The sequence below is a fragment of the Heloderma suspectum genome, chromosome 3, assembly GCF_057233095.1.
Source record: "Heloderma suspectum isolate Gila_16-S chromosome 3, 16-S_ref, whole genome shotgun sequence".
Classification (NCBI taxonomy): Eukaryota; Metazoa; Chordata; class Lepidosauria; order Squamata; family Helodermatidae; genus Heloderma; species Heloderma suspectum.
The window spans coordinates 186719226-186744732 of record NC_139460.1 but is presented as its reverse complement, the minus strand read 5'-3'; the positions used below and the strand labels follow the sequence as shown (position 1 = coordinate 186744732).

Here is a 25507-nt window from a genome sequence, read left to right as displayed (position 1 = left end):
ATCTGCTTCTGGGCTGGACAGCCTTGTGTCGCTCCATTTGAGAGCGTTGTCTCTTTGAGATCATCTGCTGGGGGGCTGGGTTAGCTGGCACCAGCCTTGGTGCAGGCGTGCATTTACACTGGGAAACATGTATCCAGGAATCATTTCCTGCTAGCTTGACTGCAGTATGGGAGACCAGCAGCATCTGGTATGGTCTTTCTCACCATGGTTCTAACACGGATTTTCTTTGGTGCTTCTTTATGTAGACGCAGTCTCTGGCCTGAAGCGAGTAACACTGTTCACTTACTGGTTCAGACAGGTGTGCATTCTTAACCTGTGAATGAAAATTACTGACAGCATGCATCGATACCTGACAATATTTAACTATTTCACTTTGGGCTAGCTTTAAATCAGGTACAGTGGGTGGTGCAGTGAGTGTTCTTATTGGTTTTCTAGTAACATTCTCATAAAGGCTCAGTCTTTATTTTTTGCTTGGAGTGGCTCTCATGGCCATTAAAGCTACTGGAAGAATTTTGATCTTAGTCTTAGATCTGAACTTAGTTTTGTAATTTTAATTTTTCAACACTCCATTTACTCTTTCAACATTTCTTGAACTTCTATTTAACCAGAAAACAAACAAACAATTCCTAAAATGTATTTATAGCCAGCCTGCTTTGGCAGCTGAACAAAGTCAATTTGCAAATGCAGGAAGGATTCTTCTGGGAGGCCTCTGTACCCTTGTTCAACCTTTACAACTTTCCCCATGTTATAGGTTAGACAGGTTGAGCAACATGTACGGATGTGGGCTGCTGTGGCTAAAATTTTGGAGTATACCAATGTTTTCAAATTGCCATATTTACTAGGGATGTACGAATCCCTTACCTGGCTCCGCGCAGGGGCATCCTCCCTGGCTGGCTCCGCTCCGCGGCGGCTCTGCAGAGTCACTGGCCAGGGCCGGCCACAGCTGGAGTTCCGGCTGCGGCCGGGCTGCTGCGGCCGCAAATGGCGGCCATCGTAGCGGCCACCATTTGCATCCTTGCTAGCAGCTGTGATAGGCTATGTAAGTATTTACGTAGCCTATCACGGCAAAGAACAGGGATGCAAATGGCGGCTGCTACGCCATTTGCGCCCCTGCTCTTTGCCGTGATAGGCTATGTAAATACTTACGTAGCCTATCATGGCTGCAAGGATGCAAATGGCGGCTGCAGCAGCCTGGCCGCGGCTGGCTGGGAGACCAGCCGCTGCTGCTGGAGCCACCGCCTTAGCCACCACTGGAGCCGCCGCGGAAGCCGCCGCATCCACCCCAGGTAAGTTCCGTCCTGGGGGGATTCCGCGGGGGGGCAGGAAGCTGTTCTGCCACAGATTCCGGGGGGCCGGATTCTAAAGAATCCGGCCTCACTGGAATCCGTGGCGGAATTCTCTGCCATCCCTAATATTTACCCTCTCCTTATTAACGCTCTGGGAGCTACCAAGTGGCCATCTAGGGAATGCCAGAGGGAGTCAAAATGCAAAAGACAACCCAATTTCTTCTTTTCATGTTTTGGAGCCAAATCTTGAAGGACAGCTAACTGAGAAAAATCAAAAGACAGGTCATCCATTAAGCATGCAAAAATGCTGTGGAAGCAGATAGGGCAGCCAGTTTAGCATGGCGATCAGCCATAGAGTTACCTTTAGCTTCCAGAGTGGAGGGTTTGGAATGACCTTCACATTTTTTTGATACCAAGGCAAGCAGGCAACGAGCTACAACATAAGGAACAGTTTTTTATAACTGAACTAGAAAAAGTCAAACTCATGTTGTTCCCACAGTTAAACAAAATCATGAGCAATGATAAAAGCATAACAGGAGTCAGTATAGACATTGGCTTTCTTCACACGGAGCTTTTATCCCACTGTTGAGATGGCGCTCTCAGGAAGTTTGTGGGCGTGACCCTCCAGGCCGTCTCCTGCACTAAATGCCCTTTGTTCCATTTTTAAATAGATCTCAGATAATGAGCTATCAAATTACCCTGTTGTGTTCCGCTTGAGTTCCCTCCATGAAAAAAGGAAAAGCAGCAAGAGGAGGAGCGAGATCAATGAAAGATAATGGAAGACTCAGATACGGGGAGAATGGAGGGGAAGGGGAGGGGGGAAAGGAAGCGGGTGAAAAAGGAAGTCGTTGTGATCCTGCATTTGAAACGGAAGCAGAATGCCCCATTTTAAATGCAATATTTTAGGCTGGTGTAGAGATGCCCGTTGACAGTTTTGGTTTCAGCTATGTAGCAAGCATGAGCAAGAACAATGAGTTCAGCTACTTGAGCAAAGCGGACATGAGGGAAAGGAGCTGATTCAAGTCATAGCGAGTCAGAAATCAAAGTCTCATCAGTGGCTTGCTCACATGAGCCATCAGATTAGGACTTAAAACTAAGAGTGTCAAAGATCAAGTCTAGATCTCATAAACAAAGACATTAAGGCAACACAATCATGAGGTTTACCTTCATCTTGAAGAGGGAGAAGAGTAGTGGGGTCTAGAAAACTACAACGACGGAAATACGAGGCACAGAAAGCAATAAGATTTCATAACACATCAACCTGGCACTAGAAGGATACTGAGTTTTAGACTGTAAAAGGAGGGATTCCACAGCATGAGGGACCATAAGCTTTAAGGGTGAATAAAGAACAATATTTTCAGACTGCTCAAACCACTTGAGCTGCAGCTTCAATTACACAAAAACAGGGAGAAACATACACAGCCTGAGGAGTGGCATGACAGCATCGCCCCCCCCCCTCAGGAGTGCCCCTTATGGGGGAGGTAGACCTTCCCCTGTCATCCCCTCCCGGGCCACAAAGCTTCTGGGTGAGTGAGGTGAACGGTCTCACAGGCAACCCTTATCCCCCCGCCGAGCCGCAAAATCCGTTCAGGAGGCCTCAGGCGTCACCTGGTCCTAGCCGCCATTGGAAATGCGACCTGAACTTAACAAAAATTAGACCAAATTTACCTAAAGGACTCACCCAACCCCATTAACAGTATGAAGTAGCTAAAAAGATGCATAGCCCAGGCCAATCGGACTGTGAGCCAAAAATTCTTACATGGCCCCCCAAAGGGCAACCAGATAGACCCACACTGCTTAAGGGAGGGCGGGAGGGAGCCATGCGAGCGAGAGGCAGTTGGGAGGGGTGCGGAGAGTAAAAAGGCTTCTCCGACCCCTCCCCCCCCAGTGGTGCCATGGGGTTTCGCCAATGGCGGCCTGGCACATCCGCTCACACACCCCCGCCTGCGACACCTCCCCCCCAGGGCCAGGCAAGCTGGTAGGGCATTCGCGAGCGGAGAAGGGTAATAAAGAGACGAATGCAAGTGCTTGGATTGAAATTGGGCCACATTTATTGAAATATCTGCAAAGGGGAAACCTAGGACAGGCACTGGACTGTGCCAGCTGCTAGCTGACCCTATAATGGGTGAAGACATACACAGCCTGAGGAGTGGCATGACAGCATCGCCGCCCCTCAGGACTGCCCCTTATGGGGGAGGTAGACCTTCCCCTGTCACCCCCTCCCGGGCCGCAGAGCTCCTGGGTGCATGCGGTGAGTCAGTCTCACAGGCAACCCTTATCCCCCCGCTGAGCCGCAGAACCTGTCAGTGCCTCTGAATGTTCACCATCCCTAAGCTCATTCCCCCTTGCCTGTTGTAGCCGCCACCGGGAGTGACAAGCCTATTGCTTGTCAAACTCCCCCCACCTGTGCTGAAGAACTTCCTGCAGGCCCCTTTGCAGATCCAACAAAAATATATCAATCCCAGCATCAGACAGGTGCACACCATCCTGTCTCCCTCCTTGTCCAGATGATGTCCTGGTGAGTGATGATCCCATCACCATGCTTGTAAAGCCCCAAGGCTATTTCCCAGTCCACTTTCTGACAGGCCCTTTCCATGGCCTTCTGGGTCAGAACATTCCGCACTTCATTCTTGTGAACACACAAGACCAAATTATAGTTATCCCCGGCTCACTGTGCCAGATAACTCGGAATTGGCCAAGGCCTGCAGAATGAGGTCCTTGCCTTCACACAACCAGGTCATTCCCCCCTAGATGCAGCACCAAAACCTGCGGGGCGACATGTACCTCATGTTGATGGAATGGAGTGGGGAGGGCACTCTCACTGCATACCACGTCTCCCAAGCCCCCAATCATGGGCACACTGGGACAGTCTGAGCTGGGATCCACAGCTTGACCTAAGACCTCCGACCATCCCCGAACACCATGCCGTGACCACATGAGCACACGCATGGATTCACATCCATTCCATCGATCTAAAGGAGATAAAGGAGAACAGTAAGTAGCAGAAAAGGAGAGGCTATTCCCTGGCATCAAGGAAAAGCCCACATGTAAGTCCTGAAGGCCTTGGAGTGCCACCTGCCCCTAGCCGATCCAACAAAGTTTGTCATTGCCAAATCAGACAGGTCCTGTCTATAAGGCTCCCCCCGTGTCCTAATAATTTCCAGATAAGAGATGATCCAGTCGCTATTCTGATATAGCCCAATGCCATCTCCTGGTTCACTTTCCAATGGGCCCTTTCCATGGCCCTCAAATTCCAAACATTCCTCTGATTAATTCGAGGAAGCAAGCAGCACCAGTGATCATAATCCCTGGCCAGCTGTGCTGTATGACCTGGGAATTGGCCAAGGCACACAGGATGAGGTCCTGGCCTTTCACACCAACAGGTCGTTCCCTCCTAGATGCAGCGCCAGAACCTGTGGGGGGAACACGCACCAAACCATGATGGAATGGAGTGGGAAGGAGGCACTCTCATTGCATGCTGCGTCTGTCAAACCACTAACACATGCACACTGGAACAGTCTGCTCTGGGATCTGCAGCCTGACCTATAAGCCCTCTGACCAGCCCAACACCATGCTGTGTCCAGACAGGAGCATGCGCACACATGCAAGTTCACGTCCATTCCATTGATCTAAAGGAAAAATAACAGTGAGGACAAGATAGAGATGCTGATGAGTGAAGTCCAACACCCTAGGAATGGAGCCAAGACCATAACTGTAAACTACTGAGAAGGCTACAGCTGCAGCTGAATGTGAAAGCAAAAAACCCAGGGCTCCCTAACAACCCAGGTACAGGAGGCCCTTGTCCTGTGAGCCATGAACTGCACCATGGCTTACCATATCTAAATACACGACACTCAATGAGAACCGCTTAGCATGATCTCTGGAAGTGCTAGCATCCAGGTATTAGACAAAACGTTGGCACTGGTGATCTACCTGTCATTTATATGCCTTATGAGAAAACAGATATTATGCAGGAGGTGGTGCAAATTCAATACTACTACCTGATCCATAACGTTCGGATTGCAGGAGGACTGTGTTTTAATGACATGAACAGAGGCCTGCCCTTCACACTAGGGATGTACAAAAGTCACTTACCGTTCCGCGGATCTGCTTCGTGGGGGGGGGGAGGCGCTCCTTCCGTCCTCCCGGAATCCTCGATGTGGGGGAGGCGCTCCTTCCCCGCCCCGGAGTCCTGCCCAGCAGGCTCGGCTCCGCGGGGATTCCACGGAGCTGCTGGCTGGCTCCGCCAGCAGCCGGACATCCAGCTGCTGGGTAGCAGGGACGCAAATGGCGGCGGCTGTAGCCGCCGCTGTTTGCGTCCCTGTATTCAACTGTGATAGGCTACGTAAATATTTACATAGCCTATCACATCTGGGTTAAAAAAAAAAAAAAGCGTACGCAAATGGCGGCGGCTACGGCGGCCACCATTTGCGTTCCTTATTTTTCGCTGTTTTAGTCTACGTAAATATTTACGTAGACTGTTACGGCGAAAATAAAGGGGAACGCAAATAGCGTAGTGGGCGCGATTTTCGTTCCTTTTTGATTCGCCATTTTAGCCTACGTAAATATTTACGTAGGCTAAAACGGCGAATCAAAAAGGAAGGCAAATAGCGCCCACTACGCTATTTGCGTTCCCCTTTATTTTTGCTGCAACAGTCTACATAAATATTCACGTAGACTAAAACGGTGAAAAATAAGGAACGCAAATGGGGGCTGCCGTAGCCGCCGCCATTTGCGTACGCTTTTTTTTTTTTTTACCCAGACGTGATAGGTTACCTAAGTCTTTACGTAGCCTATCACGTCTGGGTAAAAAAACAAAAAAAACAAAAGACCAGACTGCAAATGGCAGCGGCGGCAGCAGCCGGTCGGAAGACCAGCCACCGCCACCACCAAAGCCGCCGCTGGAGCCGCCGCCGTCCGGAACATCCACCCCCGGTAAATCTTGTCCCAGGGGAGATCCGTGGGGGGGGTGGCAGGTCGTTCCGCCATGGATTTCGGGGGGCCGAATGCCAGTGCATTCGGCCTCACTGAAATCCGTGGCGGAATTCTCCACCATCCCTACTTCACACTAGGGATGGCGGAGAATTTCTCCCCGAAACTTTGGGGGGCCGAGCGCCAACGTGTTCGGCCCCCCGAACAAGTTTCGGGGAGAAATTCTCCGCACCCCCCCCGCCCCCGCACCCCCCCCCGGGACGGGACTTACCTTTGCCGAATGTCCCTCTTGGCGGCAGGTCCGGCTGGCGTTTCTTCGGGTCTTTGTCAGGGGCGGGGGCAGCAGCCGATCTTTCGACCGGCTGCCGCCGCCGCCATTGCAATAAAAGGAAAAAAAAAAAAACGCCCCCGTGATAGGCTACGTGACGATTAACGTAGCCTATCACGGCTAGATTTGCAAAGTCAGCTGTGATAGGCTACGTAAATCGCCATGTAGCCTATCACGGGTGACTTTAAAAAAAAAAAGCGCGTACGGATAATGGCGGCCCCCATAGGGAGCCGCCATTCGCGTTCCTTATTTGGTCGCTGTAGTCTATGTAAATGTTTACGTAGACTACGGCGAAAATAAGGGCAACGCTATTTGCGTTGCCCTTATTTTCGCCGTAGTCTACGTAAACATTTACGTAGACTACAGCGACCAAATAAGGAACGCGAATGGCGGCTCCCTATGGGGGCCGCCATTTGCGTACGCACTTTTTTTTTTTAAAGTCACCCGTGATAGGCTACGTGGCGATTCACGTAGCTTATCACGGCTGACTTTGCAGATCTAGCCGTGATAGGCTACATTAATCGTCACGTAGCCTATCACGGGGGCGTTTATTTTTTTTTTTAACTGTTTAGTTCGCGGCCGGGCGAGGCGGGAAGCCTCCCCCCCGGCCTGAATTTCGGCCGGGCGAGGCGGGAAGCCTCCCCCCCCGGCCTGAACTTCGCGGGGGGAGCAACGAAGTGCCTCCCCCCCACCACGGGAAATCTTCGAGGACAGGTAAGTGACTTTCGTCCACCCCTACTTCACACACAAGGAATTTAAGAATGGACATTAAGCCTTGAATCAGCCTGCATAGGCAATGCTACGTATAAAAGAAGTTCAAATAATGGGATCTTGAGAGATCAGAGAGCCAACCCTGGGGCGTGGCACTACACCCCCAGTGATCCTAAAAATTAACCCTAAAACCCAGCCCACTAGAGGTGTCATAGTATGTCTGTAGCTCTACCTTGAAGATGAACTTGTGTTCCTGAAAAGGAAACACTGGTAATCACCAGAAAATTAAAACCCAACCGAAATCCTCTTCGGTGGGGGGGGCTAATTCAGTGGTGCGGGAGCGTAACCCCATTTGTGGTACAACACAGCCTCCACCAAAGGTCGGCACGGGACAGAAGCTATGCCGGTGAAATAAGGACTCCGCCACTCCCTAAAGGGCATGAAGTGTGACATCACGAGAGCACCTGTATAGGTCAACCTGCATCGCCCCCCAGGCATCCTATAGGCACCATTGCTCTGAAGGTGCTCACAGAGTAAGAACAAACAAGGCCACATACAGCAGACTTAACAACTTGCATGCTGTATCCTTGATTATAAATTTAACCAAATATACCTACTGTACATAAATCTCTGATTCAGAGAAAAGTGGGCCTGACACTAGCCCTGGAATGAAACCCAGAACCTTTCTAAAATGCAAGTTATAAAGCACACTGTATCCTCCTGCCATGGAACCACTACGAAGCCATATGAGGGGCTTGGTTCCAACTGGGGAGGGCCCTTTTGGATAGGGCTATTGCTCCGTGCCATGCTTCCTGTCCCCATTTATAGGGCCTTGTTCCATTACTTTCCATTCCCCAGATTGGGGAAGAAAACATCTACCCATTCCCCCCTCCAAAACTTATTCGGTAGCTGGCAGTAGACAGCATCAGATAGGTGGTTGTATCAGCAGTTGGAATTCTATCTTTACAGACCCTGACAATCAGGACATCCCTCCTTGAGGGTGAATGGGATTGTACAATTGGGCAAGGGCACATACACCCCAACTATAACCTATGTAATGTGAGCAGGTAAGCACAGGTCATGCAAGCACAAGACCCTTCGCACCCAAGTCCTGATTTACTGTGGCAAAGGTATAAATAGCCTGGCATGGTTCCGCCACTGCAGACACCAGGAGAGGGCAGGTGCAGGGGAGGGGGTTAATCCTGTGACACTAACACTAAACTTAGCCCGGCACTAGGTGGAATAAAACTATAGAAGGTTTACTAATAACAAGGTGCCCTGAGTCCGTAATTATTGGCATAGAGGGCTGCAAGCTGGCTCAGATGTCACTAGACCACATACTATACCAAATGACACGGGGTGGCTTGGTCCTGTGAGAGCTGTGGATCTTGAACTTGGAATAGGAGCTGAGCTGGAGGATCCTGTAGTCCACCAGATGTTGCTAGACTTCAACTTCCATAATCTCTGGCCACTGGCTGTGGTGGCTGAGGCTCTTGGGAATTGGAGCCCAACAACATCTGGTGGGTCCTCATTCCTGCTGCAGACAATGGGTTTTATGGTGTGTTCTGGGTGGAAGCTGGAAGCAGGTAACTATGTGTAGCTATCAGTAGTCTTCCAGTATAAGGTGATGCTTATATGTTCATTATGTAGTTGCACAGTAGTATCAAGAAAGTGAATCTGTTGTGTGGACTGGTCTAGGCTTGGGTTGATGGTGAGGTGAAAGTTTTAAAAATCCTGATAGAATCCTGGTCAGGCCTTCCTGACTACGAGTCCAGATAATAACGGTGTAATCAGTCTCAGGTAAAGAAGAGGCTTTTGGGGGTTGGAGCTGAGAAAGCATTGTTCTAAGTCAGCCTGATAGATGTTGGCATACTATGGGGCCATGCAAGTACCTAAGGCAGTGCCATTAATCCAATAAGATATGCTATTTCCAAAGCTAAAGTAACTGTGGGTAAGTATAGTTCCATATAAGTCTCTATTGCCACTCTTAGAATCCTGCTCTGATTGTGTAAATTTGGAAAGGAATAGCAAACCTAAGCCCCACTGAATTCAATGGGACTTATTTCTGAGTAGACCTGTATAGAATTGCTGTATTAGCTGCAAAAAAAATGTTTGGGGAAGACTTGAGGTTCTAGAATTAAAGTCCAGATCACCTGCCCTTATTTGGAAAGACCTAAGACAGTAATCCATTGAATGTGATGCCCTTCTTTCCCTGCTCCTTTTCACAACTCTGCTCTCTCTTTTCCCTTCTTAGATTCGCAAGAGAAGTAAAGCATGTCGTGGGGGCCTGTGGGAAAATGATGAACTAATATCTATCAATGGAAAATCCTGTGCTGGCCTCTCCCATGCCACTGCCATGCAGCTGATAGACTCTTCCAATGGCATCCTCAGCATTGTCGTTAAAAGGTAATGGTAATAGCTGTTGGCTGTTGGTGTCTATAGAGCTGAGTGGAAAATGCAATCCCTCATTGTTTTATTCAGCACAACCACTTTTGTGTAAACTGTGTACTCATAATTTAAGGTAGCACAAGGCAACACAAACGTTGCAAAAAACACCTCTCTGTGCCTCTGTAACTGCACAGCTGCAAAGGGTCGGGGGGGGGGTAAAGGGGCGTCACAGAGTGACGCAAGCACTATGCATGCCTACAACACGCCCACTGCAAAATGTGAAGTCAGTTCGGGGAAGGGACAGACGGCCCACAACCACGGGGAAACCCACAGTAAACTCAAAAAATTGCAGCAAAACGCCACCTCGGAAATCCGCAGTTTCCAGAAGAAAACCACAGATGGCTGCGAAGCGGCGATTGCATCATCTATCCAGAGGGACCTTGACTCGCAGTTGCCCTGGAGTAAAAGGCTCGTGTAGATGGGGCCCTTGTCACTTTTGCTGCAAGACCAATTAACGTGGCGGCTTCTCTAGAAATGTGGAGAGAGGTCAAAAAAGTAAAAATTCCACTGATACCATTTTCAAGTTTAAAAAAGCATGTATTTATTGAAAGCATCCCTGTTCCAGTAAGACAGCGTACACATATGTAGGGTCTAACTAATCCTAGTTTTTAAAACACTCCCCCCGCCCTATTTTGAGCCTCATCACAGGAGGCTTTTTATTTCACAATTTACTGGGGCTTCTGTTTCTGCATTCTAAGCAAGATAAAGATCAACCCTTTACCCAGGCAAGTTCTCTTCTGCCTTGGGGCAAAGAACAAGCAGTGAATCAATGGGTCTCCCGAGGGATTCAAGTATTTCTCCCTCTCCCTCTGCAAAGCAGAGCAGGGTGTGTATGTATGGCTTCATTCCTGTCAGCTGTTTAAATGGGGGGTCACCATCTTCTTCCTTCCTGGCCAGCTCCGTGCTTGCTTTGAGCCTCTCCTAACCTGGCCGAGAAAACTCTCCTCCCAGCCCAGGTCAACAGGCAGACACATGGGGGGGAGGGGGGAATTGTGGTTTTCCTGCTAGCCCAATGGCTTCTTCTTCCCAGGCTGTGATTATAGCGGAACTGCACATTTACACACAACCATTAAAGCAGATTTACATTTAAACAGTGGATTATCTTGGGGGGGGTGCAAGATAAAGATCAAAAACAGCTGGATGTGCCCTGGAGGTTGATGGCGTCATGTAAATGACCTGCAAACTTCCGTGAGTGACCAATCACAAGTGCACAATAAATGCCTCGTGTAAAGACAGCCTTTGTCAACATACATATAAGAGAATTATAACGGTTGCACAATTATAACAGTGCAATAACCATGTGTTGTGAATTTGTTGTGAATTTGTTGTGAATCTCATAAACCTTGCAACCATAGAATTTGTTGTGAAACTCATAAACCTTGCAACCAAAACATACTCTTCAGTTAAGTATTCCAGCACTTTTTTAAAAAAATAAGTCATGTATGCTTCTTGGAGGCATTTGTGCTTTCCAAAGCCATTTGTGCTACCAGGTGCAAACTAGTGTAACAAACTAGATGTAGTTTGCTCTACCCCTGCTGACCCCTTGGCTCCGCCACTGCTGATTGCAATTGTAATTGCAATTCTGCAAAACATGGCCCCTCCAGGAAATTCCTGACTTGTGTGGCGGATAACTTCCTCCTACAGAAAGTAGAGGAAGGAACTAGAGGATCGGCTATCCTTGACTTGATCCTAACCAACAGAGATGACTTAGTGGATAAAGTAGCAGTTACAGGAACTCTGGGGGAAAGCGACCATGTTGTACTTGAATTCTTGGTTCTAAGGGAAGCAAAAGCCGAGTGTAGTCAAACGCGTACCCTGGATTTTAGGAAAGCTGATTTTAATATACTCAGAACAATGATCAGTAAGGTCCCATGGCAAGTGATGCTAACGAGACAAGGAGTCCAAGATGGGTGGGAGCTTTTAAAAAAGGAAATTCTCAGGGCACAATCACAAACAATTCCAACAAGAAGAAAAGGTGGAAGACAACAGAAGAAGCCAATGTGGCTTCACAAAAAGCTTAGGGATGACCTGAAAACAAAAAAGGACACATATAGGAAGTGGAAAGAAGGCCAAGTAACAAAGGAAGAGTACAGGCAGGTAGCACAGAATTGCAGGGATGGTGTCAGGAAGGCTAAAGCTGAGAATGAGCTGAGGTTAGCGAGGGATGCTAAAAACGACAAAAAGGCTTTCTTCAGCTACGTGCATAGTAAAAGGCAGAGGAAAGAAATGGTGGTTCAGCTATTAAATAAGGATGGCAAAACGATAACAGATGACAAAGAAAAGGCAGAAGTACCCAGTTCCTACTTTGGCTCAGTCTTCTCCCAAAAGAGGGTCTATGACCCCTTGGCAAAGGCGAAGTACAGGCTGAAGGGGCAGGATTGCAGCTTGAGATCAATAGGCATATGGTCAAGGAACACCTAATTACTTTGAATGAGTTCAAATCTCCAGGGCCAGATGAACTGCATGCTAGAGTAATAAAGGAACTGGCAGAAGAACTCTCAGAACCGCTATCTATTCTCTTTGAGAAATCATGGAGGATGGGGGAAGTGCGAGATGACTGGAGGAGGACTAATGTTGTCCCCATCTTCAAAAAGGGTAAAAAGGAAGAACCTGGGAACTACAGACCAGTCAGTCTGACATCAATCCCTGGGAAAATTCTGGAGCAGATGATAAAGCAATCCATCCGTAAGCACCTTGAAAACAATGCAGTGATTACTCGAAGCCAACATGGATTTGTCAAAAACAAGTCCTGCCAGACAAATCTGATCTCATTTTTTGATCAAGTAACCTCCCTTGTGGACCGTGGGAATGCTGTAGACATCATATATCTCAACTTCAGCAAAGCTTTCGACAAAGTGCTCCATGATATCCTGATGAGCAAACTAGCTCAAAGTGGGCTAGATGAAACAACGATCCGGTGGATCCACAGTTGGCTACAGAATCGGACTCAAAGAGTGCTTATCAGTGGGATCTTCTCCAGCTGGGGAGAGGTAACGAGTGGGGTACCGCAGGGCTCAGTCCTGGGCCCTGTGCTCTTCAACATTTTTATGAATGACTTGGAGGAGGAGGTGCAGGGAATGCTGATCAAATTTGCACAAAATTGGGCAGGATAGCTAATACCTGGGAAGACAGAAACAAAATTCAAAGTGATCTTGATAGACTGGAGCGCTGGGCAGAAAACGACAGAATGAAATTTAATAGGGATAAATGCCAAGTTGTACACCTAGGAAAAAGAAAGCAAATGCACAGTTACAAGATGGGGGATACATGGCTCAACCACACTACAAGCAAGAAGCATCTTGGAATCGTTGTAGATCACAAGCTGAATATGAGCCAACAATGTGATGCGGCTGCAAAAACAGCAAATGCTATTTTGGGCTCCATTCATAGAAGCATTGCTTCCAAATCCCAGGAAGTACTAGTTGCCCCCTACTCAGCACTGGTTAGGCCTCATCTGGAGTACTGTGTCCAGTTCTGGGCATCGCACTTTAAGAAGGATGCAGACAAACTGGAGATGGTTCAGAGGAGGGCAACAAACAAAGCCCTACGGGGAGAGACTGAAAGAACTGGGCATGTTTAGACTTGAGAAGAGAAGACTGAGGGGAGATATGATAGCGCTCTTCAAATACTTGAAAGGTTGTCTCATACGGGAAGGCCAGGATCTCTTCTCCATCATCCCAGAATGCCAGACATGGAATAATGGGCTCAAGTTACAGGAAGCCAGATTCCGGCTGAATGTCAGGAAAAACTTCCTGTTAGAGCAATACAACAATGGAACCAATGATCTAGGGAGGTGGTGGGCTCTCCCACAGTGGAGGCATTCAAGGCGAGGCTAGACATCCATCTGTCAGGGATGCTCTGACTTGGATTCCTGCATTGAGCGGGGGGTTGGACTCGATGGTCTTATAGGCTCCTTCCAACCCTACTATTCTATGATTCTATGATATTGTGAAAGGTTAAATGATATTGTGAATGGGCAAAACATTGCTAATGCGATACTGTGAATGGGGAATCGAGCTGGCTTGCTCAGCTCGCTGCTGCAGTCCAGCGATGCTCACCCAGCTCGGATTCGGGCTGCCTTCATCCTGTCCCATCCACTCGTTCTCCCCATGTGCTGGGTGACATTGACACATGTCTGGCTGCCTGATCGAGGGAAGCCACTACAGGAGGGGTGGGACAGGACAGGTGGGGGGCAGCTGACTTTCTGCAGCAACACGCCCCGATGCGATGATCTCCCACCCACTCCTTCTTTCACTGCCACCACCTTCCCTCTTTTCTTGGCTGCCCCAGCCTCTCCCAGGGCCTTTCTGATTACGCTCCATCATTTCCCTCCCTTGAAGCCACCCACTGCTCCCTCCCCAAGGAAGTCGAGTGATAAAACCCTGTGCTGCAGCAGCTGAGAGCTCATCACCTTTGCTCTCGCAGTCTAGGAAGAGAGCCTCCCTGCCCCACCCTCCCACTGCTCTGCCCCTCCCTGCTGCGATATTGTGAATGGTGAAAACAGCGATACCGCAATATTGTAAATGATGAAAACTGTGGTACTGTGATATTGTGAAGGCTACTGTGATACTGTGAATGGGTTAAAGGAGCGCTACTGAGATATTATGAATAGAATGATTAAAGGAGTGTTACTGCAATATAGTGAAAGGATGAAACAACGCTACAGCATAGTGCTAAGTAGGAAGGGAAGTCTGTGTCCAAAAGCACCCTACTGCTAATGGGGAAAAAGAGGGAATGGAGGGAGGGAAGGGTTGGCCCACCCCTTGACCAGGTCACAGCCAGATCACAGAAATACTCCTAGGCACACCCAGGATTTAATGTGGGGGGATGGGGCACATTTCAGTCGAACCACACGGGAGACGCGTTTAAGGAAAACAACACACTAAAACAACTTTGTGAAAATTCACCTTTTCCAGAGGGAAGCTGAGAGGTTGCTGTGGACTGGCCACAGTGTCTTCTGTCACCAAACAACCCCAATGTTCTCTTGCTCTGTAGATTGGGCCCAGGTTTTCCATGGGAAAGCTCCTTACATGCTCACAGTTCTTATTTTTAAATTTTACATTAAAACTATATTATCTTTCTCTCTAACAAAATGGTGCTTACTCCTAAGTAAGTGTTCAGCATCAGGGCAGCAGAAGGAAATCCTGCTTTATTCCTGTAGTCATGCTGGTGTGACATGATGAGTTAAAGGCACAATCCTATGCATGGCTGGCTGGGGCATGCTGGGAGTTGTAGGACTTTTTTCTGTCTAAACATGTATAGGATCTCACCTTAAGTGAGTTTAGAATGTGAAACATGTGAATGCACATGTGTGGAATCTTTAAAAAAATTAACAGGGTTACTACTGCTACTACTACTACTGCTTTAGTATCACGAATGTAGCAGTTGTGCAGTGTGGACGGTATACCTGCCATTTGAAGAGAAGTAATGCATCTAAAGATATAAAGGGGGCTATAACACTATTATAGCCAGCATCCGAAACTGCTTAACAGCACCATTGTAAGCTAGTGCCTGATTAGTCAGAGAGAGGTGCCCAGTCAGTGACTCCACTTTGCCATGGCAGGCAGTGAGGCTCCTGGCAAGGGGGAGGGCAGGAGGCCTGGCTGCTGACATGTCCAACAGAGTGCCAGAGGGCTTCCTCACCTGTTGCTTCATCCATCCTGGCCCAGGCCTCTTACCTGAGCCAGGGGGCACAAGTGGTTAGGTTGGCAAAAAGCAGCAATGGGAGCAGCAGTGTTTGGACTTGGGCAAGGTAATATGTGGATGTGTGCATTGTGGCTTGGCTTGGCTTGCCTGAGTGTGTCTGGATCTTCTTGGCTCTGAAAGCATCTTTGCAGAGTGTGCCTGCTGGTTGCATGATCCATGAGGCGACCAGGCTGTGGTGGGTGCATGGGCCTCCTGGACAGACTCACACATTTATTATGGCTTAATGAGCTTTCATGGACCAGAGTCCACAAGTGCCAAAATAAGTTGGCTGGCTTTTGATATTGGGCACCTTGACTTGAGGAAAGGGAGGGGAGCATTTGCTGTCCCACCTCAGGCAGCAAAATGTATTGGGGCAACCCTGTCGAAACCTCAGGCCTACAGGCCAGACCTGACCCTCCAGGGTTCCCCAGATGGCCCACCTCTTTCCCTGGCCCCACCCCCTTATCCCCTGCCACTGATCGTTTGGTGGCTTTCTGACTTTTGTGCCATATTTTCTCCTTTCTAAAACGCTGAAATGCCTCTCCTAAGACTTCGTTACTTATTGGCAGTAGGACCTTCAAGCTGAAATATGCTGGGGTGTCTTTGTTCGCTTGTTCGTTGTAATTTTGGCCCCACCCCTTGCATTTGGCCCTGCCCCTTTTGCCTTCAGCCCTGTCCACCACTGGAATGTGGCCCATGAAAACTTCTCTGAAATGGAATCCAGCTTTTAGGGAGAAAAAGGTTCTGCACCCCTGTTTTAGAGGGTTTTGTGTGCTTTCTCTATTTCTCACCCACAAACTCTAGTAAAGGGACACTGTAATACAATACTGCATTTACCTGCACAGATTTAGCTCTAATTTTATAAGTTGCAAAATCATACAGAGTAGTTTTGTATGTTATATGTGCTTACATTTACCTGCTAGTATATAATAAACAAGTTAAAAGTTATGTATTTCCACTTTCCCACCAACCATTTACAGCATAATATCCATTCAGTAACAGTGAAATACAAGTAAAGTACAAATACAGACTAATTTAAAAGAATAAAAAGTGAAAAATGTAAATACAATAAATGCACATGATAAAAGCACGCCACAAACAAATTTTTAGCAATTTCATAATCCTCCTACAAGTGTCATTTGGGTGGCAATATTGCAATATTGGTCTGACGTATAATAAATTGAGAATGTTTTTAGTTTTTATGCTAAAAATCTTCTGTCTGGGAGCTATACAACAGGGTTCTGCACAGTTCACAAAAAATGTAAAGAAATCATGAGGTTAATAAAATAGACTGGGTGGAGTGTAGGACTGTGTTGCTGATCACTAATATTACAAAACCCCTTCATGGATCACTGCCTTGTTGTGGCGAAGGGGCTTGCGTAACTCAGTGAAGCCATAAGCTATGCCGTGCAGGGCCACCCAAGACGGACAGGTCATGGCAGAGAGTTCTGACAAAATGTGGTCCACTGGAGAAGGAAATGGCAACCCACTCCAGTATTCTTGCCAAGAAAACCCCATGGAACGTATCACAAGGCTAAAAGATATGACGCCGGAAGATGAGCCCCTCAGGTCGGAAGGTGTCCAATATGCTACTGGGGAAGAGCAGAGGGTATTTCCAAGTAGCGCCAGAAAGAGTGAAGCGGCTGGGCCAAACCCGAAAGGACACTCAGCTGTGGATGTGTCTGGTGGTGAAAAGAAAATCCGATGCTGTAAATAACAATATTGTTTAGGAACCTGGAATGTCAGATCAATGAATCAAGGTAAGCTGGAGGTGGTCAAACATGAGATGGCAAGATTGAACATCGACATCTTGGGAATCAGCGAACTAAAATGGACAGGCATGGGCGAATTTAATTCAGGTGACCATCCTATCTACTATTGTGGGCAAGAATCCCTTAGAAGAAATGGAGTAGCACTCATAGTCAACAAAAGGGTGGGAAAAGCAGTACTGGGGTACAATCTTAAAAATGATAGAATGATCTCAGTACGAATCCAAGGCAAACCATTCAACATCACAGTAATTCAAGTCTATGCCCCAACCACTGAGGCCGAAGAAGCTGAGGTTGATCAGTTCTGTGAAGACCTACAACACCTTCTAGAACTAACACCAAAAAAAGACGTCCTCTTCATCATAGGGGATTGGAATGCTAAAGTAGGAAGTCAAGAAATCACCGGGATAACAGGCAGGCATGGCCTTGGTGTACAAAATGAAGCAGGACAAAAGCTAATAGAGTTTTGCCAAGAGAACATGCTGATCATAGCAAACACTCTTTTCCAACAGCAAACACTCTTTTCCAACAGCACAAGAGGCGACTCTACACATGGACATCACCAGATGGTCAATATCGAAATCAGATTGATTATGTCCTTTGCAGCCAAAGATGGAGAAGCTCCATACAGTCAGTAAAAACAAGACCTGGAGCTGACTGTGGCTCAGATCATGAGCTGCTTCTTGCAAAATTTCGGCTTAAATTGAAGAACGTCGGGAAAACCACTAAACCATTCAGGTATGACCTAAATCATATCCCTGATGAATATACAGTGGAGGTGAGGAATAGATTTCAGGGATTAGACCTGATACACAGAGTGCCTGAGGAACTATGGACGGAGGTCCATAACATTGTTCAGGAGGCAGCAACGAAATCCATCCCAAAGGAAAAGAAATGCAAGAAAGCAAAGTGGCTGTCTGATGAGGCTTTACAAGTAGCTCACGAAAGAAGGGAAGCGAAAAGCAAGGGAGAAAGGGGAAGATATACCCAACTGAATGCAGAGTTCCAGAGAATAGCAAGGAGAGACAAGAAGGCCTTCTTAAGTGAACAATGCAAAGAAATCGAGGAAAACAACAGAATGGGAAAGACTAGAGATCTCTTCAAGAAAATCGGAGATCTCAAGGGAACGTTTTGTGCAAAGATGGGCATGATAAAGGACAAAGAAGGCAGGGACCTAACAGAAGCAGATGAGATTAAGAAGAGGTGGCAAGAATACACAGAAGAACTATACAGGAAAGATCTGAATGTCCCTGATAGCCATGATAGTGCGGTCACTGAACTTGAGCCGGACATCCTCGAGAGTGAAGTCAAGTGGGCCTTAGGAAGCATTAGTAACAATAAAGCTAGCGGAGATGACAGTATTCCAGCCGAGCTATTTAAAATCCTAAAAGATGATGCTGTTAAAGTGCTGCATTCAATATGCCAACAAATCTGGAACACTCAACAGTGGCCACAAGACTGGAAAAGGTCAGTTTACATTCCAATTCCAAAGAAGGGCAACGCCAAAGAGTGTTCAAACTACCGCACCATTGCGCTCATTTCACATGCCAGCAAGGTGATGCTCAAAATCCTACAAGCTAGGCTTCAGCAGTATGCGAACCGAGAACTACCGGAAGTACAAGCTGGGTTTCGAAGAGGCAGAGGATCTAGAGATCAAATCGCCAACATTCGCTGCATCATGGAGAAAGCAAGAGAATTCCAGAAAAACGTCTATTTCTGCTTCATTGACTATGCTAAAGCCTTTGATTGTGTGGATCACAACAAACTGTGGCAAATTCTTAAAGTGATGGGAGTACCAGACCACCTTACCTGTCTCCTGAGAAACCTGTACGAGGGTCAAGAAGCAACAGTAAGAACCAGACATGGAACAACCGAGTGGTTCAAAATTGGGAAAGGAGTACGACAAGGCTGCATATTGTCACCCTGCTTATTTAACTTATATGCAGAGTACATCATGAGAAATGCCGGGTTGGATGAATCAGAGGTCGGAATTAAGATTGCTGGGAGAATTATCAACAACCTCTGATATGCAGATGATACCACCCTAATGGCAGAAAGCGAAGAGGATCTAAAGAGCCTCTTGTTGAGGGTGAAAGAGGAGAGTGCAAAAGCTGGTTTGAAACTCAACATTAAAAAAACGAAGATCATGGCATCTGGCCCCATCACTTCCTGGCATATAGAAGGGGAAGAAATGGAAGCAGTGACAGATTTTACTTTCTTGGGCTCCAAGATCACCGCAGACGGTGACTGTAGCCATGAAATTAAAAGACGCTTGCTCCTTGGGAGGAAAGCTATGGCCAACCTAGACAGCATAGTAAGAAGCAGAGACATCACCTTGCCGACAAAGGTCCGTCTAATCAAAGCTATGGTTTTCCCAGTAGTAATGTATGGATGTGAGAGCTGGACTATAAGGAAGGCTGAGCGCCGAAGAATTGATGCTTTCGAACTGTGGTGCTGGAGAAGACTCCTACGAGTCCCCTGGACTGCAAGGAGGTCAAATCAGTCCATCCTAAAGGAAATCAACCCTGAGTGCTCATTGGAAGGACAGATAATGAAGGTGAAGCTCCAATATTTTGGCCACCTAATGCGAAGAGAAAACTCCCTGGAAAAGACCCTGATGCTGGGAAAGACTGAAGGCAAAAGGAGAAGGGGACGGCAGAGGATGAGATGGCTAGATAGCATCACGGATGCAATGAATATGAACTTGAGCACGCTCCGGGAGAGAGCGCAGGACAGGAAGGCCTGGCGTGCTATGGTCCATGGGGTCACGAAGAGTCGGACACGACTGAACGACTGAACAACAACAACAACAATATTACAAAAAATATCCAATAGTTGCCTATGACAGCTGCCCAATCAATTTCCTCCTAGCAATCACAATGGGAAAAGTTCTGAATTTTCCCAGGCATAAAATATTGAAATTAAGTGCATGAAAAATGAAATATTCCTGCAAGAAAAAGCAGTGCCTTTGGGAAACTGTTTGGACCGTGTGTAGCAAACAGGAAGCAAAAACATGTTCATTGACTGCCCTCCATTAACATATGAACACTTGAGACAATGGGCAGGTTCATACAACAAGATAGCTCGCTGTGGATTAATTTACCCCTGGGTAAATTGTGTTGTGTTGTGCTGGGCACCCGTGGATGCTCTTTTTACATGGTGCCCATGGGTACCCAGCTTGACGTGGTTTGTCATATCATGGGAAACCAGGCAGCAGGGGTTGTTTGAAGATCAAACCCCTTCCCCTGAGTTCACACAGTATGGGAAGCCAGGTGTCCACGGGCACCATGCAAAAATGGTGCCTGCAGGTGCCCAGCAAAATGCAACAACCCCGACAGGTAGCTTGAGTTGCAGTGGGCTGTTGCATCATGTGAACTAAATCACTGGGTTGGAAGAGACATCATACTTATAGGGGTAGGCACCGTGGTGCCTGCAGGCACCAGTGCACCCTCAAACACCTTTCTTGGCACCAGCTGAGGTGCCCTACCCCTACACATTATTATTATTGTTGTTGTTGTTGTTTTAATAACAAAGTTTCCAACATTCTTAGGAAATGAGGATGGCAGGTGGCTGCAGGCTGATGCTTTCATCTGCAGTGCAGCCATTTTGTGGTGGAGCCCAGGACAGTTTCTCAGATTTCCAAAAGTGCCCACGGGTCCAAAAAGGTTGCCTACCCCTGCAATTCTAAGTCCTATGCCAAATAATAAACTACTTTTCATACTGAAGTCTGACAACAGGTAATGTGAACAGATACATTTGCTAGATTTGCTGAATTTGCATGAATGTTCTTCCAATTGCAATGTGTAGGATGTCTGGGGATGGGAAAGAGCGGCTGAGTCTTCATCAGCTATTGTCTGCTGCATGATTTCCTAATATCCTAACCATAATTTGGCTTTTTACAAATGAAAGCTCTGATTCTCAAGAAAGCCACTGGACATTGAAGTGCAGATTCTGTGCTGCATCCACAGGGATGCACCAAATAGCATCCAGCTCTATCTATAATTGACCAAAATCCTCTGTTTTCCCTTCTCTTCCACAGGGCAGCTAGTGGGGTCCCATCTGGTGTGGGACTCCTGCGTTCCCCTTCTCCTCGGCAGCTGCCAGTGGTCTCGCCAGCTTCCCCACTCAGCCAAGCCTCCCAGGTGCACAGTCCTGAACTGGCAACAGCTCCCCCTGTTGCCCCAGGACCTGAGCAGCAGTCCCGGCAACAGCAACCCTTGGAGCACATAACCTCGCCCCCAGATAGTGAAGCATACTATGCTGAGACTGACAGTGACGCCGACAACATTGCCCAGGAAAAGCACCGGAGGGCTCGCAAGAAGAGTCCCCGTTCTCCACCGGGGGGACCAAACAATAAAGTGGGCGAGCCACAGGATGAAGTGTCTCTCTCAGAGCTGAGTGGGTGTGACAGCACCCCTGAGGCCATAGTGTGGGCTGGAGAAGGAGGAGAAAGCCTCAGTGGTGTGGCTAAGAGGGAGATTGTGTGCCAGTCTGGAAGCCGCACTGACAACCCCTTCTCAGAGAGCAGAGCTTTGCTGCAGCCACCCTCTCCTGAAGACAGGGAGCCTTCCCCTGAGGCCCTGCTCCTCCCACATGCCACCAAGACCATCCGAGCGGAGAGGCACCTTATCCCTATGATCGGGCCTGTGGAGCACCCAGTAGATGAAGACCTGACAACCAGCTATGCAGAGAAAGCAAAGCAAGCCAGTAAGTGCTCCTGATATACTGCTTCACCTCCTTTCCCCCCTTCCTTACCTTCTCACAGAATTTGGGAGGGGGTGATGGTGCAGAGTTTGGATTTTCTGAACAAAGAACATCTAAGGTATACACACAGTTCTGGTTATAATTCCACATTTTCACTAATATGCAAGTCATGAGTCGCTATAGATTTTTAGCCTGGAGTTTAGCTTGACTGTCATTAAACCTTCAAAATTTTATTTGGGGTGCAGGAGAAAGAGTCATTAAAAACAAATGGTGGAAATGCACAAAGATTAAAAAATAATTCAAGGGAAATCTTTCAGAAATGTTGTAATGTGATTTATTGGAATCAGTGCTTTTAAGTGTAACCTGCATATGAGAACTAAGGGTTGGGTTCAAAGGCCTGGGGTTATATTCCTTTTGCTAAATGTACTGCCTCAAACCCCAACCCAAGAAACCTAAAACCTCTATTGATATGCCTGGGCAAGTGTTTCACTCACACACCTGAGATGTAACAAGCCCAAATATGTTTAATCAAATACACAGAAGGAACAGCACAAAGGCTGGCCTTGTCAGACATAAAGAGCGGAACCCCAGAAGTCCAAAATAGCTTGGCCCAAAGTCTAGTTTGATCGCTGAAAACCTAGGTCTCAGAGTCCTCTCTACTGTTCTCCTGGAGCGCTGTTGCTGCCAAGTGCCTTAGGCTCTGCTTCTGGGATGACCTCCAAGCTGAGAATGGTGCTCATGGCAGATTGCAGCTGGCCTGGCACACGCAGCTTGCTGATCAGTGATGATCCATGCCCTGGAGGCAGCTGTCCTCCCTGGTAAATGATCTCAGCAAAGGGGCTTAGGAAGAGGGACTGATGCCAGAATGGTGATTCCAGCACAGGAATTCAGCTCAAACAGTGATGCAGCAAGATGGCAGCATTGCCTGCTGTATGACAGACCTGCCACCACTGGCTCTCCTAAGCCCAATGCCCGCAGCCACCCAGGCAGAGAGATGGCGGGCGAGTGAGGAAGCAGGGACTGCTGCTCCTCCAGTCACCCGCTACATGTCAGAATGAGAGTAAGTGTACGGTGAGGAGGAGGAGCCACTGCCAAGGGGGCCCCAAAGGCATCCTGCCAAGGACCTCCACATCTGGAGCCAGCCCTGATGCTTAGCTTGATGAATTCATTGCTACAGATTACTGCAGCCCTAGCTCATCTTTATGGCCCCTTTATACTTCCTTCTCCATACCTATCCAACTCCTCAGACCCGTCCAGCTCTATCAGTCCCGTGCAACATTTTTTTTAACTTAATAGCATAGACTTTACTTGACACGTGGTCACACAAGAAATCACTCCACCAAACCAAAGAGGGGTTAGTGGGTTCAGTCTTGCGTGAACAGCATCACCATGCTTTGTGGTCTTCCTTAGATCACAGATGGGGAAGTGTTTATATTGAAAATTGGTTCTTGTTTTCCTTTGGGAACATTTACAAAATCAAGAGCATTGGGAGGAGGTTCTGTATGCTCCAGAGTATATGTGGGGGGATAATCTGAGAGTCTATACAAAAACAGATTTTGCTACCAATACTATGCGCCTGCACCCGTCACTTCACAAAGGCTTGATAACTCCCATTCGCAACATGGCTTTTACAGTGCATCTTTCCATTACTTCCTTACTAAGCACCTTCATGGCCCTCATATCACTTGGCCTGGTGCAGTCTTGATTGCCTGCCAGGCTGGATGTGACCACCTGTGCTTTCAGAACAATACATTTTGGAACTGAAATTAGGTAGGTGAGATTTAATTTGCTTGACAGCCTTGCCAGGAATTGCAGCCACCTTAGACCGAGTCTATTTTTCTCTTTTGAATGATGCACAGACATGAGGTGAATGCTGAGTAAGGCATGTACAGCTGTTCTCTTCCATCTGATAGTCCGAGCAGTGGGTGAGCAATACCTTGCATCATGGATTATTTTCATAGGCAGAGTCAGTTCAGTTGGACGGAAGGCCAGATATTTTAAACAGAGCATTTCTGAGGGTGCTGTAACCACATATTCACTGCTGTGGGGAAAATCAAAGACAGGAGCTGATATAACTGCTAGCTGTACCAAGGGCTGCTTCAAATGTGACACATTTCCTACACAGATAGTATTTGCATGTAGGAACAAGTATCTGAAATTGATTACATTAATGCAAATGTTTGTAGATCACACACACATTTTCTTATGTGTAAAAATATGAGGAAGCCATCGCCAGTCTTGCCTTCTCAGACAATGTATATCTAACACAACAACAGATATATATGCAATTGTAACACTTTTCTTTAGGGTCTCTAAAGGGTCTCACAGCAAAAGCCTTGTACAGGGAGAATTAACATATATCATTTTAATGTCTTAATTAAAAACAATAATACTGCACATGTAATAATTTTACATGCATGACAGTTCACTTATCATTAAAACAATAAAACTGAGCACAGCTGTCTCAAAGTTCTGCCTTTAGCTCGAGTTCACAACAAAAATATAAATAAAACTCCTCTCTGAAGCTTGATTTTTATGCTGGCCAAAGAAAGAAAACAGTTTCAACTCAGTTCACTCTAGCTCCACAGAAATCTTCTCAAGGTGGATGAGTCCAATAACACAGGAACAAACTTTGCAACAGCCCTGTCTCAAGGGTTCAGGGTCTTACAGAGAGGAGAAAGCAAGCTTCTTCCACGCTGCAATTTTGGTAACTGCCTAAAATGGTGGCCACTCTCTATCTCAGTCCTTTACTGAACATGTGCAGGAATATTCCCCCTCCAAAATTCTTAGGGCATCTCTACACCAGCCTAAAATCCTGCATTTAAAACGGGGCTTTCTGCTTCCCTTTTAAATGCAGGATCACAAGGACTCCCCTTTTCACGTGCTTCCTTTTCCCCACCCCTTCCCCCCTCCTTCTCCCATATCTGAGTCTTCCATTATCTTTCATTGATCTCACTCCTCTTCTTGCTGCTTTTCCCCTTTTCACTGAGGAAACTGAAGCAGAACACAATGGGGTAATTTGATAGCTCATTATCTGTGATCTATTTAAAAATGGAACAAAGGGCCTTTAGTGCAGGAGACGCCTTGTATGATTGCTGCATCATGTAAAGAGCCCGCAAACTTCCGTGAAGGGGCAATCTCAGTCGCAGGATAAAAGCCCAGTGTGAAGGAGCCCTTAAAGGAAAATGTACCAGTGGGTTACACAATGATCATATATTATGATCTGTATTGCTATCCATGTAGGACATTTTGCTCTTGAAGTGTGCCTGAGTGCTTCTAGCACATGCACTAGGCATTGAGAGCTTATCAGCAGTTATGCTTTGAAGAGAGCTCAGTTCAGCTTTTCCAAATCCTATGTCAGAATGTAGAAACATTTTTTCAGCAGATATGGGGTGGGGGTGGGGGGAGGAAACACCCAGCTGCTCTGGGCTGGCTTTAGTAGCTTGATCATTTAGTCAACCCCTTACGGACTGAGTGACCTACTAGAGCAGGCTTCCTCATTCTGGTGCCATCCTATAACTCCTATCATCCCTGACCAGTGGCCATGCTGGCTGGGGCTGCTGGGAGCTGATGTCCAAAATGTCTGGAGGGCATTGGGTTGGGAAGGTTTCACTAGAGCAAAGAGTCCATGCAGTGACTTCTGT

At 47.3% G+C, this 25507-nt stretch overlaps 1 protein-coding gene across 1 annotated transcript in view; it reads left to right on the top strand.

The window, feature by feature from the left end:
• Positions 1-25507, top strand: part of SYNPO2L (synaptopodin 2 like) — a 78284-nt gene that overhangs the window by 33761 nt on the left and 19016 nt on the right. The window contains exons 2-3 of the mRNA XM_084841405.1: positions 9512-9663; positions 21199-21866. Coding sequence (XP_084697531.1) covers positions 9512-9663; positions 21199-21866 — 820 coding nt within the window. The remainder of the gene's footprint in view (positions 1-9511; positions 9664-21198; positions 21867-25507) is intronic.